The 13,940-nt window shown below is 44.4% G+C and overlaps 1 protein-coding gene across 3 annotated transcripts in view; it reads right to left on the reverse strand.

The window, feature by feature from the left end:
- The window catches only part of LOC118389446 (DNA-directed RNA polymerase, mitochondrial-like), a 98,932-nt gene that overhangs the window by 47,254 nt on the left and 37,738 nt on the right, over nucleotides 1-13,940 (reverse strand). For all 3 annotated transcript variants that reach the window (XR_008147336.1, XM_035779356.2, XM_052529575.1), the window contains exons 7-13: nucleotides 10,264-10,431; nucleotides 9,775-9,945; nucleotides 9,418-9,657; nucleotides 7,117-7,911; nucleotides 6,823-6,945; nucleotides 4,453-4,575; nucleotides 2,461-2,640 (exon numbers count right to left, since the gene is read on the reverse strand). Coding sequence is in view for 2 of the 3 variants with exons in the window: in XM_035779356.2 (XP_035635249.1) it covers nucleotides 2,461-2,640; nucleotides 4,453-4,575; nucleotides 6,823-6,945; nucleotides 7,117-7,911; nucleotides 9,418-9,657; nucleotides 9,775-9,945; nucleotides 10,264-10,431 (1,800 nt within the window). In the remaining variant the exon portion in view is untranslated. The remainder of the gene's footprint in view (nucleotides 1-2,460; nucleotides 2,641-4,452; nucleotides 4,576-6,822; nucleotides 6,946-7,116; nucleotides 7,912-9,417; nucleotides 9,658-9,774; nucleotides 9,946-10,263; nucleotides 10,432-13,940) is intronic.

Consider the following 13,940-nt stretch of genomic DNA (forward strand, 5'->3'; position numbering starts at 1 on the left):
ATCGCCTGGACTTGTTGAAATATCTTCATGCCTAGAAAAAAACTCCAGCCTTCCGTTATATCTGTAAAATGATAGAAAAAAAGAGAAAGAACGTTCTCTAGTAATACTAGTTCTGTGCGAATAAGGCAGTGGCCTCAATAATAACTCCTGCAGAATTAAGCATTTCTTTGAGTAAAATGATACACCAAATGTCGGCAAAATTTGGACTGGACTGGAGAAATATGATATCTTTATTTCTGCATCTTGAGAGAATGCAATGCTCAGTTATATACCATCTGCGGAGGTGCTGTCTTTATCATAACAGCGTCATAAAATCGGATAGTATTTTAACCACATAAAATATGCATCTAAGCCGAACTGAAATCGTTGGGTCGTTTTCACAGCTTTCCTTACCACCGGTTAAACGGATGTCATTTGGACATTTTGCACAGAAAATCTTTCCCGTTTTTTTGTTGCATTATTAAATTATTTTGCTCCGCGAAAGATGACAGAGAAAACTTTACCAATTTCAACTAAATTGAATAATTAATAATATCGATCTATTACATTATCCTGTTGAGCAAAGGTTTATTTAGTCTTCTAGGGCAACATAATGACAAAAGAGAAGCCCCATCTAATTATAGACAAGTTGACTAACACATAGCCTACCAAAATGTTTGAAATTATAAGCAGAAACAAAAAATGGATATTAGTGTGTGTGGTGCCACAAGCTCCCAGCTGCTGCCTGTCTATCCCAACTCCTTCCCAGTTCTGCTGTTGGGGGAGCACAGAGGTTTAACTGTACCCTACCACAGCAGGGTCCCTTAGACAGGCTGCGAGGCCACGGAACTGCCATCAGCACTCTCATTACCCCTGACACCATTGTAACTAATGACATCCCAACCACCACATTTACATACTCAACTGTATGATTGTATCAACTGGGGGGGGCTTTCTCCATACTGTTTTCAATTACCATAATACAGTAGATTATGATGAGACAATTACCATTTGTATAGATATCAATGATTTTGGCATAGAATTTGACTGAGAATAGGGGTATTAAATTCATGGTGATATTGCTGCGCTGAACTAAAAGGTTATGAGAAGTACGATCGTCACATTACAGTGGTGTATAAATCTCAGTGTGATCAGACGGTTTCCCCAGCCATTCGTTTCACTGTAGTAATAATTTCCCATTACACTGTTCCCAGATTCCCTGTTGAACTAATTACAAGTGTTAACATCTCTCTGGCTATGAGAAAAGAAACTCTAGGGGGGGACAGAAATGGAATTTCTGTATGTTGGGGGGGGCATGTCCCCCCCGAAAGTTGCACCCTTGCTACTGTATTATAACAAGCCTACGTGCTTGTGTGAGATACCTAAAGATCAATAAAAATCAATGGCTATCATTGACGGATATACAGTGAATGACATCAGACATGGGAATGTATCGCTGTGTATGCCATTTCTCGTAACACAGTCATATGATATAGGAGATTGTTATATAATACTGTTAAGTATACATCTAGAAAGTTCATAGTGACATCATAAAACCAACAACAGCTCTCTTTGGGGATTTGAAGTGGTCAAATGGTGTAGAAGGGGCGGGAAGGTAACCTAGTGGTTTGAGCATAGGAACAGTAACCGAAAGGTTGGTGGATCGAATCCCCGAGCAGACAAGGTAAAGATCTGTCGTTTTGCCCCTGAACAAGGCAGTTAACACACTGTTCCCCGGTAGGCCATCAAGTGTAAATAAGAATTTGTTCTTAACTGACTTGTCTAGTTATAAAAGTTATCTCCGTTATTATGGCTCATATTCTTTGTAACCGTTTAGGCGAGAGACGAGCCATTTATTTGCTGTAAAGCTGCAGGCATGCCTGTCCATTTCCCCTCTCTGGCACTCAGAGGCTGCGCATGACAGTGAACCATACTAAGACTAGCCTGTGCTCTTGGTAACAGTCAATGAAATGATGCCAACTTTGTACGCTCTGCTCCAATGTAACACCAGAAGACTCATCAGGGTCTGCATCCCATAAATGATATTTACAAAACTGATGGAGGAACAGATGTGCAGGAAGCTTGGACAGAGAGAGGCATGTGAGTGATGGCTGGAAGGGGATACTGCTGGCTGATTACAGTTGCAACATGAAAGTGAAGTGGATATTATTGGACCGGCGCATACCAGAGACTGGTGGCTGTTGCTTCAAATCAACTGAATATATAAACATTTTATAACAGGCGCCAGCAGGTTCTTTAGATCAGTAGGGGACGAAAATGTGGTAGTATCATATGAAATGGTACTACGGTATTCTAAAATGCTGGTATCATAAGTATCATGACGTTTTGGTACCGTGATACTATCGTGGTATCGGTACACACTAGTATAATGGTATAGCTTAGCCCACACCCGAGGATGGATAAATGGAACCAATCTTTATTGTCCCCCCCGGGGTCCTGGAAGCTACTCGTAGGCCTTACCTTGGGGAAGTCATCAATCTCCTTGAGCCTCTTCTCTATCTGGAGGCGTCCTCCGTAGCGCGTCACCCCGTACACCACCGTCATCACCGTCTGCTTCACCACCTTCCTGCTGATGAAGCCCTCCAGCACCTGGGCGATCTTTAGACCCTTCTCAGCATCCCGCACACGGAACTCCTCCACCTATAAAACCCACAGAGAGCACCAAACACATTGTCATCTTGTCCAAAGGGAATCGCACTGACTCACAATAGTATCATTCACTGACTGACAGGCACAGAGCATCATTTGGGAGCATAAGAGCACCACATTGACTCAGTGTGCTACAGACAATACAATGATTTAGACTGTCAGTGCCTGCGACACAGATACCACACTGCCTCAATAGAGCAATTGCTTTAGCAGCACTTTGCTGTATAGCCTGTACAGAACCTGCTGTACTAGTTATACAAGTGTACAGTCTGAATCAATGAACTGCAATCACTTTAAAGTTACACCGGGTGTATACTTCCTGTAAACATTGTAACCTGGATTATTGGGACCCTGTGTGTACAGGAGGTGTTTCTCCTCCCTAGGACTCAGAGCGGAGATGATTTCATCAGCTGCTTTCTAATCAGAGCTCCCAGGGGTGAGTGGACAATGAGGTAGGAGGGAGCAGAGAGCACTGACACAGCACTATTCTGACGGGCAGCTCAGCTCATTGAGAACTCCTCAATGTACTCTGCTGCTCCAGTTAAATGAGGCTTGATGTTTTTGGCATGGCCGCACTGTGCTTTTTTTTATCACAGCATAAACACTCTCCACTCCCACCAGTGCTAAAATCAATAGGCTCACCATTAGCCTAAAATTATTTCCCCTTAAAATGAGACGCTTGTTCAGAGCAGAATCCTTGGGCTGTAGGAGCTGGGGCAAAGAGGAGCTCTTGGGCAAAGAGGAGCTCTTGGGCAAAGAGGAGCTCTTGGGCAAAGAGGAGCTCTTGGGCAAAGAGGAGCTCTTGGGCAAAGAGGAGCTCTTGGGCAAAGAGGAGCTCTGGGACAAAGAGGAGCTCTGGGGCAAAGAGGAGCTCTGGGGCAAAGAGGAGCTCTGGCAAAGAGGAGCTCTTGGGAAAAGAGGAGCTCTTGGGAAAAGAGGAGCTCTTGGGAAAAGAGGAGCTCTGGGGAAAAGAGGAGCTCTGGGGAAAAGAGGAGCTCTGGGACAAAGAGGAGCTCTGGGGAAAAGAGGAGCTCTGGGGCAAAGAGGAGCTCTGGGGCAAAGAGGAGCTCTGGGGAAAAGAGGAGCTCTGGGGAAAAGAGGAGCTCTGGGGCAAAGAGGAGCTCTGGGACAAAGAGGAGCTCTGGGACAAAGAGGAGCTCTGGGACAAAGAGGAGCTCTGGGGCAAAGAGGAGCTCTGGGGCAAAGAGGAGCTCTGGGACAAAGAGGAGCTCTGGGACAAAGAGGAGCCCTGGGGCAAAGAGGAGCTCTGGGGAAAAGAGGAGCTCTGGGACAAAGAGGAGCTCTGGGACAAAGAGGAGCTCTGGGACAAAGAGGAGCTCTGGGGCAAAGAGGAGCTCTGGGACAAAGAGGAGCTCTGGGACAAAGAGGAGCTCTGGGACAAAGAGGACCTCTGGGGCAAAGAGGAAAAGTAAGCCTGATGCAAGGCTGAGAAGAACAGGTGCTGTTATTATAGACTGTGCTAAGGAAAAATAGCAAGTAGACTGTCATTCTCTAGGAGTCCAACCACCCAAGTAGATGAATAAAGAAGCTCAATAATGTAAGACACTCATCAAGGACATAGGAAGATAAATAGAACATGAATTTGGGCATTACAGCCAAGCTGTTTTGACCGTTGGTGTTATTACTACAGTATAAGGGAAAGGGTTTTACTACAATGCATTCAACTGAAATGTGTCCTCCACATTTAACCCAACCCATCTGAATCAGGTGGTAAGGGAAGGGTGATTCAACCACCCCGGCATTAACTAGAACCCCTTGCCCACTGCGCCCAGGCTGACTGACCTGCTGTGCCACCCCGCTGTAGACATCCTGGGGCACCTCACAGGGAATAAGGTTCACAGAGGTGGCACCAATCACGTCTCGACCCAGGGCTGCATAGTGCTGCAGGCCGTTACACGAGCCATCCTGAGAGAGAGGAGGGAGAGAGAGAGATACAACACTATAACAGATCACAAAACTGGTGGATGGAGTCGAGTTGGCGGTGTGATACATTCGTTTCGTTTAACAATGACATAGCCCACAGATTGTTAGGGTAACAGACAACTAAGTACCAGTCAAATTACTACGCTCATTCCAAAAGACATCTGGACCTTGACTTCTCACACAGAGACAGAGAGACTCGAAAATAATAGAAAGGAAAATAGAGAGCAAATAAGCAAGCAACTTTTATTGGAGTGGCAAATAAAAGATTAACCGTGGCCACGGATGGAGTCCTGAAGCAGCAGAGAAAGACCAGGTCAATGGGCTGCTCAGCTCTTTGTGAGGTTTTAACTGGGCACCGATTGTGCTTACCCCTGCAGATTGCTCTACCACTGGCTCTATTACACAGCCAGAGCCCAGCCAACAGACAGAAGCTAACTGATGTCTGAACACATCATTTCGGCTGGATGACCATATTGCTTACACCTACAGTTAAAGTCAGAAGTTTACATACACCTTAGCCAAATATATTTAAACTCAGTTTTTCACTATTCCTGACATTTAATCCAAGTAAAAATTCCCTGTCATAGGTCAGTTAGGATCACCACTTTATTTTAAGAGAGTAAAATGTCAGAATAATAGTAGAGAGAATGATTTATTATCTGCTTTTATTTCTTTCATCACTTACCCTGTGGGTCGGAAGTTTACATACACCCAATTAGTATTTGGTAGCATTGCCGTTAAATTGATTAACTTGGTTCGAACGTTTCGGGTAGCCTTCCAAAAGCTTCCCACAGTAAGTTGGTTGAATTTTGGCCCATTCCTCCTGACAGAGCTGGTGTAACTGAGTCAGGTTTGTAGGCTTATTCAGTTCTGTCCACACATTTTCTATAGGGTTGAGGTCAGGGCTTTGTGATGGCCACTTTAATACCTTGACTTTGTTGTCCTTTAGCCATTTTGCCACAACTTTGGAAGTATGCTTGGGGTCATTGTCCATTTGGAAGACCCATTTGCGACCAAGCTTTAACTTCCTGACTGATGTCTTGAGATTTTGCTTCAATATATCCACATTTTTCTTTCCTCATGATGCCATCTATTTTGTGAAGTGCAACAGTCCCTCCTGCAGCAAAGCATCCCCACAACATGATGCTGCCACCCCCGCGCTTCACGTTTGGGATGGTGTTCTTCGGCTTGCAAGCGTCCTCCCTTTTCCTCCAAACATAAGGATGGTCATTATGGCCAAAGAGTTCTATTTTTGTTTCATCAAACCAGAGGACATTTCTACAAAAAGTACAATCTTTGTCCCCATGTGCAGTTGCAACCGTAGTCTGGCTTTTTGATGGCGGTTTTGGAGCAGTGGCTTTTTCCTTGCTGAGCGGCCTTTCAGGTTATGTCGATATAGGACTAGATTTACTGTGCATATAGATACTTTTGTACCTGCTTCCTCCAGCATCTTCACAATGGCCAGTTGCAGTTTTGTTCTGGAATAGATTTGCACTTTTCGCACCAAAGAACGCGTCTCCTTCCTGAGCGGTATGACGGCTGCGTGGTCCCATGGTGTTTATTCTTGCGTACTATTGTTTGTACAGATGAAAGTGGTACCTTCAGGCATTTGGAAATTGTTCCCAAGGATGAACCAGAATTGTGGATGTCTACAATTTTTTTCAGAGGTTGATTTCTTTTGATTGTCCCATGATGTCAAGCAAAGAGGCACTGAGTTTGAAGGTAGGCCTTGAAATACATCCACAGGTACACCTCCAATTGACTCAAATTGTGTCAATTCGCCTATCAGAAGCTTCTAAAACCATGACATGAATTTTCTGGAATGTTCCAAGCTGATTAAAAGCCACTGTCAACTTAGTGTATGTAAACTTCTGACCCACTGGAATTGTGATACAGTGAATTATAAGTGAAATAATCTGTATGTAAACAATTGTTGGAAAAATAACTTGTGTCATGCACAAAGTAGATGTCTAAACCAATTTGCCAAAACTATAGTTTGTTGACAAGAAATGTGTGGAGTGTTTGAAAAACTAGTTTTAATGACTTCAACCTAAGTAATAATAATAATAATATATGCCATTTAGCAGACGCTTTTATCCAAAGCGACTTACAGTCATGTGTGCATACATTCTAAGTGTATGTTAACTTCTGACTTCAACTGTACCTATATAATCCTTTCAGATCTACATGGAGGGTCAAGTGGTAGGGATTAGAGGTCAACGTCATTACCTGATGTACAGGAAAGTGGGAGATGAAGTGTGTGGGGTCAGGTGACCTGACGGCATTGGCTATCTCCATACAGCAGGCCAGGGTTTGCCAGGGTTCATCTGCATTCTGCCACCACTTCTTACCCTGCCATGGAAACATAGACAATGCAGTACTAGATACTCAAAACAATGCAGTACTAGATACACAACATTACTACTCAACGGTTCGATTATCTCCCAGTGTGTAGAATAATAATCTCAATCTACGAGCTCCAACAGTATGATAAGAAACAGAAAACATTGTTAGCAGACTGACGATGAGGGGGTTGTCTGCAGAGTCCAGGATGTCCTCCATGATTGTGTTGGCGTACTCCAACCTGCCTGCCAGCGAGCTGCGTTTCTTCAAGCCTGTCAGGTTGACCAGGTGGATCTTCAGCCATTCCAGCCCGCCCGGCCCTAAGGGCTTCCCCTCCGCAAACACCAGGACGGCCCTGGTCACATCGCTGCCTAGGTGGTTGAAGTAGGGCGGGCACGGGTAGGTGCGCCCGCGGAAGTCCATGTTGTGGGGGAACCAGAAGACCTCGTCCCTCATGTGGTTGGCGATGGAGAGTTTATAGAGGGCGTCCATCCTGAGGCTGTGCATCTCACTGCACTTCTTCTTGGCATTAACCACCTCCCTCTTCAGGTGGGCCTTCTCGGCTGAGGTGAAGGTGGCTGAGTCCTGCTGGTTGTAGCGGGGAATCTTAGGAGCCTCAGAGTTGGGCGGCGGAACATCCAGCTTCTCGCTACCCTTGTCATTGAAGATGGAGATGATGATGTCCAGCAGGGGCTGGTTAATCCTCCAGGCTGCGTTGCCCAGCTGGTTGAGGGAGTCCAGCACGGCATGGAGGTCAGCATCCTGGCACTTTTCCAGCAGGATCTCATGCTGGTTGGCGCCTTCCACCGCGCGCATCATTTTGGTGGGGGTGAGGAGGTAAGCGCCGAATTTAGCCGAGGTCCAGGGCACGGGCGGGCACAGCATGGGCATCACGTAGGAGTCAAAGGTCAGCGTGGTGTCCATGGCATCCTGCTGCATCTGCGTCAGGATGGGGTGCGGCTTGATGAAGCCGACCTGGAGCCAATCACATCACAAGAGATCTAATTAATTACATTAAATACAGATCATACAAATACAGTACAATCAAATATAAGCTCAAAACAGAGCTGAATGTTTCAATTAAGCTTCAGTAAAACAGTCAGGCTTATTTGCTGAGACAACAACACATTAATAATGGCTTCAGCTAAGGTGTCTGGTTTATAGAAGTTTTATTTATTATTTTTTTTACCCCATTTTCCTCCCCAATTTCGATCTGGTCTCATTGCTGCAACTCCCCAACAGGCTCAGAAGGCGAAGGTCGAGTCATGCGTCCTCCGAAATATGACCCACCAAAACGCGCTTCTTAACTCCCGCCCGCTTAACCCAAAAGCCAGCTGCACCAATGTGTCAGAGGAAACTGACAACCGAGGCATTCACTGACACCCGAGGTCAGCCTGCAGGCGTCCGGCCCGCCACAAGGATTCGCTAGAGCACAATGAGCCAAGTAAAGCCCCCCCGGCCAAACCCTCCCCTAACCCGGACGACGCTGGGCCAATTGCACGCCGCCCTATGGCACTCTCGATCACGGCCGGTTGTGACACAGCCTGGGATCGAACCCAGGTCTGTAGTGACGCCTCTATCACTGTGATGCAGTGCCTTAGACCGCTTCACCACTCGGGAACCCAGTTCATAGCAGTTTTAATCACGTGACAGCTGGAGATGAACTAACTACTCCCTGAAAGACTTCACCATCCAAACCCAGACAGACAGAAACAGCATTGAACAGCACCACAGTATAAACCAACAGTGCACAGAGAGAGCTAAAGAGAGAGAGAGATGTTATAACAGATTCAGTCCATCAACCAGGCAGAGCCTAACTGTGCATGCTGTAAAATCATTAGACTGCACCCCTGCTGGCCTACCCTCTATCCCTCTGAGCCAGAACAGCAGAAGGATGGGTGGCCAGAGACAAGCTTCGAAACCCACAGTGGACTCCACTGTCAAAGCACATCAAGTCCACCAGGTTGAGATGCCGGCAGGTGCTTTTTTCCCCCACCAGGAACGAGGCTCGGAGGACAATATAGAAAGTGTCTTAATTTCCTTGTCAGTTATCCCAGGACAGTAAATCAGCCAGCCAATTAAGGGGACAGTAAAAAAAGGATTAGTTTGGAAGCCATTCGTCCTACTCAACTGCACCGCCGTCCACTCTTGCAGGGAAAGCGGTTTTATTATTCATATGCCTATGAGCCAGACCATGCAGGCAGAGAGTAATATGAGGGAGCTGAGCTGAGAGAGGAGAGCTGAAGACAGATGGAGAAGCTATGACAGACAGCCCTGTCCAAAACCAAGGTCACCTGTTATGTTCTGGCTGCTTTTCACTGCTGCACTACTGATCGATTTCGCTCATAAATGTCGACGTGAAGATTAAGGCATGAGCTGAGAAACCAACACTAACCCTGGGAAATTGGGTGAATAAATTGGGAGAAAATAACTGGCATAAAATCACTTCAACTAACAATTCCACTCTAGTATATTCTTTACCTGTTTGTTACTGCGGAAGGTGTACATGTGGTAGAGCACAGGGATGAGCTTTCGGTCGTAGGCAGAGTTGAGGAGGTCGCTGTTCACTTTCATGTGCTTGACCATGATGTCCACCAAGTAGGTACCCAGCTCCACCACCACCATGTGAGGCCAGTGGGTCTCGTCCCCCAGCAGGGAGGGACCAGAGCTATACTCCGCCTCCAGCTTCCACCATCGCTCCCTAGGCAATACGTCAAACTCCTGCAAGGCACAGTAAGGAGGTTTTCTTTAAGTCAAACAGTAGGTCAATAATTTGACACGTCTTCTAATTGCATGCAGATAAAGACCAGATAAAGACCAGATGTGGAGGAGTGAAACCTTAGAGTCTTTGGCCAGTAGCTCAGTATATTCATTGTAGATATGACTAAGCTTGTCCGCCATCTGATTGTGTCCCTTCATGCGGATGCAGAACATGTTGTGAACCCGGTTGCCTAGCTCCTTGGCCAGGACGTGGAGAGACTCCCCACTGGGAGGCAGGTTGGACAGACTCTGACCACAGACAAAGAGCAACATGATTAGGACTATCCGGATTTTATAGAATTACATTTTATGCAATGCTACAAAGTTGCTAAATAAACCTCAACCCTGAACTCTAAATACAACAGAGGTCTATAGGACCCAAGGTCAAAGATACTGCTGGGATTCAGTGGGTTTTACCTGAGGGATCCGAGCGCAGAACATTGCGGAAAGTCAAATTCAACTTTGGATCATTCAGATCATCACCTTTCAAAAAGGTGAGATTTAAAACAACAGATGTGTGTATGACCCAAGCACCGATATACTGATAGTATTCAGCGGGTTATATACCTGGATCATGATGTCTACATAGTCCTTTTCATCCAGCAGACAGAGGTAGGGGTAGAGGCTGAGTCTGACGGCTTTCTGGGTGCTGCTGGCCAAGATTATCTTGCCCTCTCTCAGGGCCCCAACCAGGGCTTTGTGCCACACTAACCGCTGCACTGCCAGAAGGTCCCGCTGAAACAGACAACATGGTCTCACTGCATGGTCTTGTGTGGATGAAAACATGTTCTGCCTTATATCCACTCTGGAAATGAGTTCAAATTTGACTTAAGGTTAAACAACAAACAAAATTATATCTGTAGTATCTGTGGTATTCAGCACATACAATTGAGGCCAAATACATTGAGTGTACAAAACATGAGGAACACCTGCTCTTCCAATGACAGACTTACCAGGCGAAAGCTATGATTCCTTATTGATGCCACTTGTTAAATCCACTTCAAATCAGTGTAGATACAGAAGAGGAGACCGGTCAAATAAGGATTTTTAAGCCGTAAGACAATTGAGACATGGATTGTGTATGTGTGCCATTCAGAGGGTGAATGGGCAAGACAAAATATTTAAATGCCTTTGAACAGGGTATGGTAATAGCAGGGCTAGGTAATAGCCAGCTTTTGTCCGATATATATTTTTAAAGACAATTAATAAAATTTGCGCCAGCCAATTGTCCAGGAGAAAGGAAAAAAATCCCATTGCGAAATAATGCTTTTTAGCCGATTCATTGATGGAAATATATTTGACTGATCATGCTGATCATGCTGATATGTTGCTGCTGCATCTTGTGGTGCGCTTTCAAGACAACTGGGAACTTGGAAAGACAAAAGGTCAAATCATGACGTCAGTGATCTTAAAGTCAGGAAAATCGGCCCTCTAGACAGAGTTGCGGAGTTGTAATTCCCAGTTGGAGCTCGTTTTTTTGCCAAGTTCCCAGTCTTGAATGCACTGAAGTTGCAAGTCAGAGATTTCTGAGTTGGTTTTTTTAATACCAATTTTCCCAGTAATCTTGACCTCTGTCCTCTTGAGTTCTTAAAGCAAAGGTCATACGCTCCATATGGTGTATTTCTTTTACAATCACTATCCATTGTGTCACTTGTGGGAGGGTATTTTTGTAGCCATTTTCTAGTGATAGAACTAGTTCTGAGTTGTTTTGAAAATGGAAATGGAAGGCAGGCTTCATCAGTGCGTCACACACACATTTTGAAAACAATGGTTTAAAACCTGAACATTTTAATACATATTTTGAGGCATGTCTTACCTTGCTTCAAAGTAGCCTATTAGATCTCCTCTATTCTAAATTTCTAACGGATATTTTCATCTCTATCACATGAAACCGCTCACATGTGCAGTGCCCTTTTGACAAAGGTGGTTTCCCGCTAATTGCATTACGGAACGTACATTTGCACGTAGCCTACTGCTTTGTGCGCACTGCTGCACTTATAATGTGAAGAAATAATAATTTATCAACATTTTAAGCTAAACGTTCTGATCTGTTGCATCAGACATTTCTTTTTAGTGTTATTTTATTTATGTTGGTATGAATATTGTCCCACAACTGTCCCCCGAGTCTGTTTGGAACAGTCTATTTCTTTCTCGACAAGCTAACCAATAGAATAAGTAGCCTAAACTTTTCTACTATAGTAGGTTGAAACAGGCTGGTGATTTTGCTGTTCGCTACTCATCTTGTTGGCCGAGGAAAAGTAAATGTAACCAGTTAGTCTAATGCACATCAAAGCTCACCTCAGAATTCGGTAAGCATCATCAAACCAAATCTAATTTTATTGGTCACATACACATAATTAGCAGATGTTATTGCGAGTGTAGCTTAATGCATGTGCTTCTAATTCGTCGACTTGCATGTTCTGTTTTTTATGAATTACCATTCTAAATGTGATTTATGTAATCCTGAGTACCATGGGTGGACCCCCCTAATCAGGTTTACGCACCCAATGCATATGGGTCCAGAAAATTTCTCAAATTTCCTGTAAATTAAAATGTTGCAGGACAAATGTTCGGCGACACATTTTCCTAACGGAAACCCTGGGTAGTAGGTGCCAGGTGCATCGGTTTGAGTGTGTCAAGAACTGCAACACTGCTGAATTTCTCAAACTCAACAGTTTCCTGTGTGTATCAAGAATGGTCCAACACCCAAAGGACATCCAGACAACTGTGGGAAGCATTGGAGTCAACATTAACCAGCATCCCTGTGGAACTCTTTCGATACATTGTAGAGTCCATTTCCCGACGAATTGAGGCTGTTCTGATGGCAAAAGGGGGTGCAACTGTATGGTTGAGAGGGGTGAAGCTAAATAAATGGCAAAAGCGGTCTGGCTGTACAACCAACAGAAGATGACTGGCCACCCCTCAGAGCCTGTTCCTCTCTAGATTTCTTCCTAGGGTCTGGCCTTTCTATTGAGTTTTCATATTTCATATATATTATTATTATTATTATTTTCATAGCCACCATGCTTCTGCATCTGCATTGCTTGCTGTTTGGGGTTTTAGGCTGGGTTTCTGCACAGCACTTTGTGACATCGGCTGATGTAAAAAGGCTTTATAAATACATTTGATTGATTGATTGAATCAGATGACTCATTCATCCCAAAACCCACTGATATTGCCAACTACTTTAATATTTTTTTTATTGGCAAGATTAGCAACTTTAGGCACAACATGCCAGCAACAAATGCTGACACTACACAAGTATATCTGACCAAATTATGAAAGACAAGCATTGTAATTTTGAATTCCGTAAAGTACGTTTGGAAGAGGTGAAAAAGCCACCGGGTCTGACAACTTGGATGGAAAATTACTGAGGATAATAGCGGATGATATTGCCACTCCTTTTTGCCATATCTTCAACTTAAGCCTACTAGAAAATGTGTTCCCTCAGGCATGGAGGGAAGCAAAAGTAATAGCCGACCAATCAGCCTGTTACCAACCATTTGGATGTGTTTGACCAGATCCAATGCTATTTTTCAGTAAACAAATTGACAGACTTTTAGCACGCTTAAAGGGGAGGACATTCAACAAGCACTTACACTTAAGCCAGCAGCATACCACCCTGCATCTGCATCGCCCCCCCCAGGTATTGTCAGGAATTCCCCAGGGCAGCTGTCTAGGCCCCTTACTTTTTAAAATCTTTACTAACGACATGCCACTGGCATATCCCCCTTGAGTAAAGCCAGTGGATGTATTGTAATGTTTTTTTTAAATGTTATAACTGCCTTAATTTTGTTGGACCACAGGAAGAGTAGCTGTTGCCAAAGGATCCATAATAAATACAAAACTCAATATTTGGAAGGCGTTCCTAATATTTTGTACAATGTTTGGCACCCTTGTACTTTTTCAATGGAGATCAATGAAGCAGAATATTATGTTTTCTCTTTGAAAAACTGATTGAATGGCTATTTTTACCCGGTAGGCACCTGCAACTTACCACAGGTGAAATACATTACATTTTTTGGGTCCTGTGCAGTTGTAAATCAAACAAATACACGTGTGAACACGTTTTTCAATGTCAACTTATTTGAGAAGAAATAGTGAATCATGGAAAGGTGCCAATATATTTGGTGCATCTGTATGTGTTCAGATTCAGAGATGGTGAGAGGACAGACGTCTCCAGCCAGGTTGTAAAACCAGGTCAGCCTTCCATCCATGGGACTGTCATATTCCCCATCCATGCC

The sequence above is a fragment of the Oncorhynchus keta genome, chromosome 1, assembly GCF_023373465.1.
Source record: "Oncorhynchus keta strain PuntledgeMale-10-30-2019 chromosome 1, Oket_V2, whole genome shotgun sequence".
Lineage (NCBI taxonomy): Eukaryota > Metazoa > Chordata > Actinopteri > Salmoniformes > Salmonidae > Oncorhynchus > Oncorhynchus keta.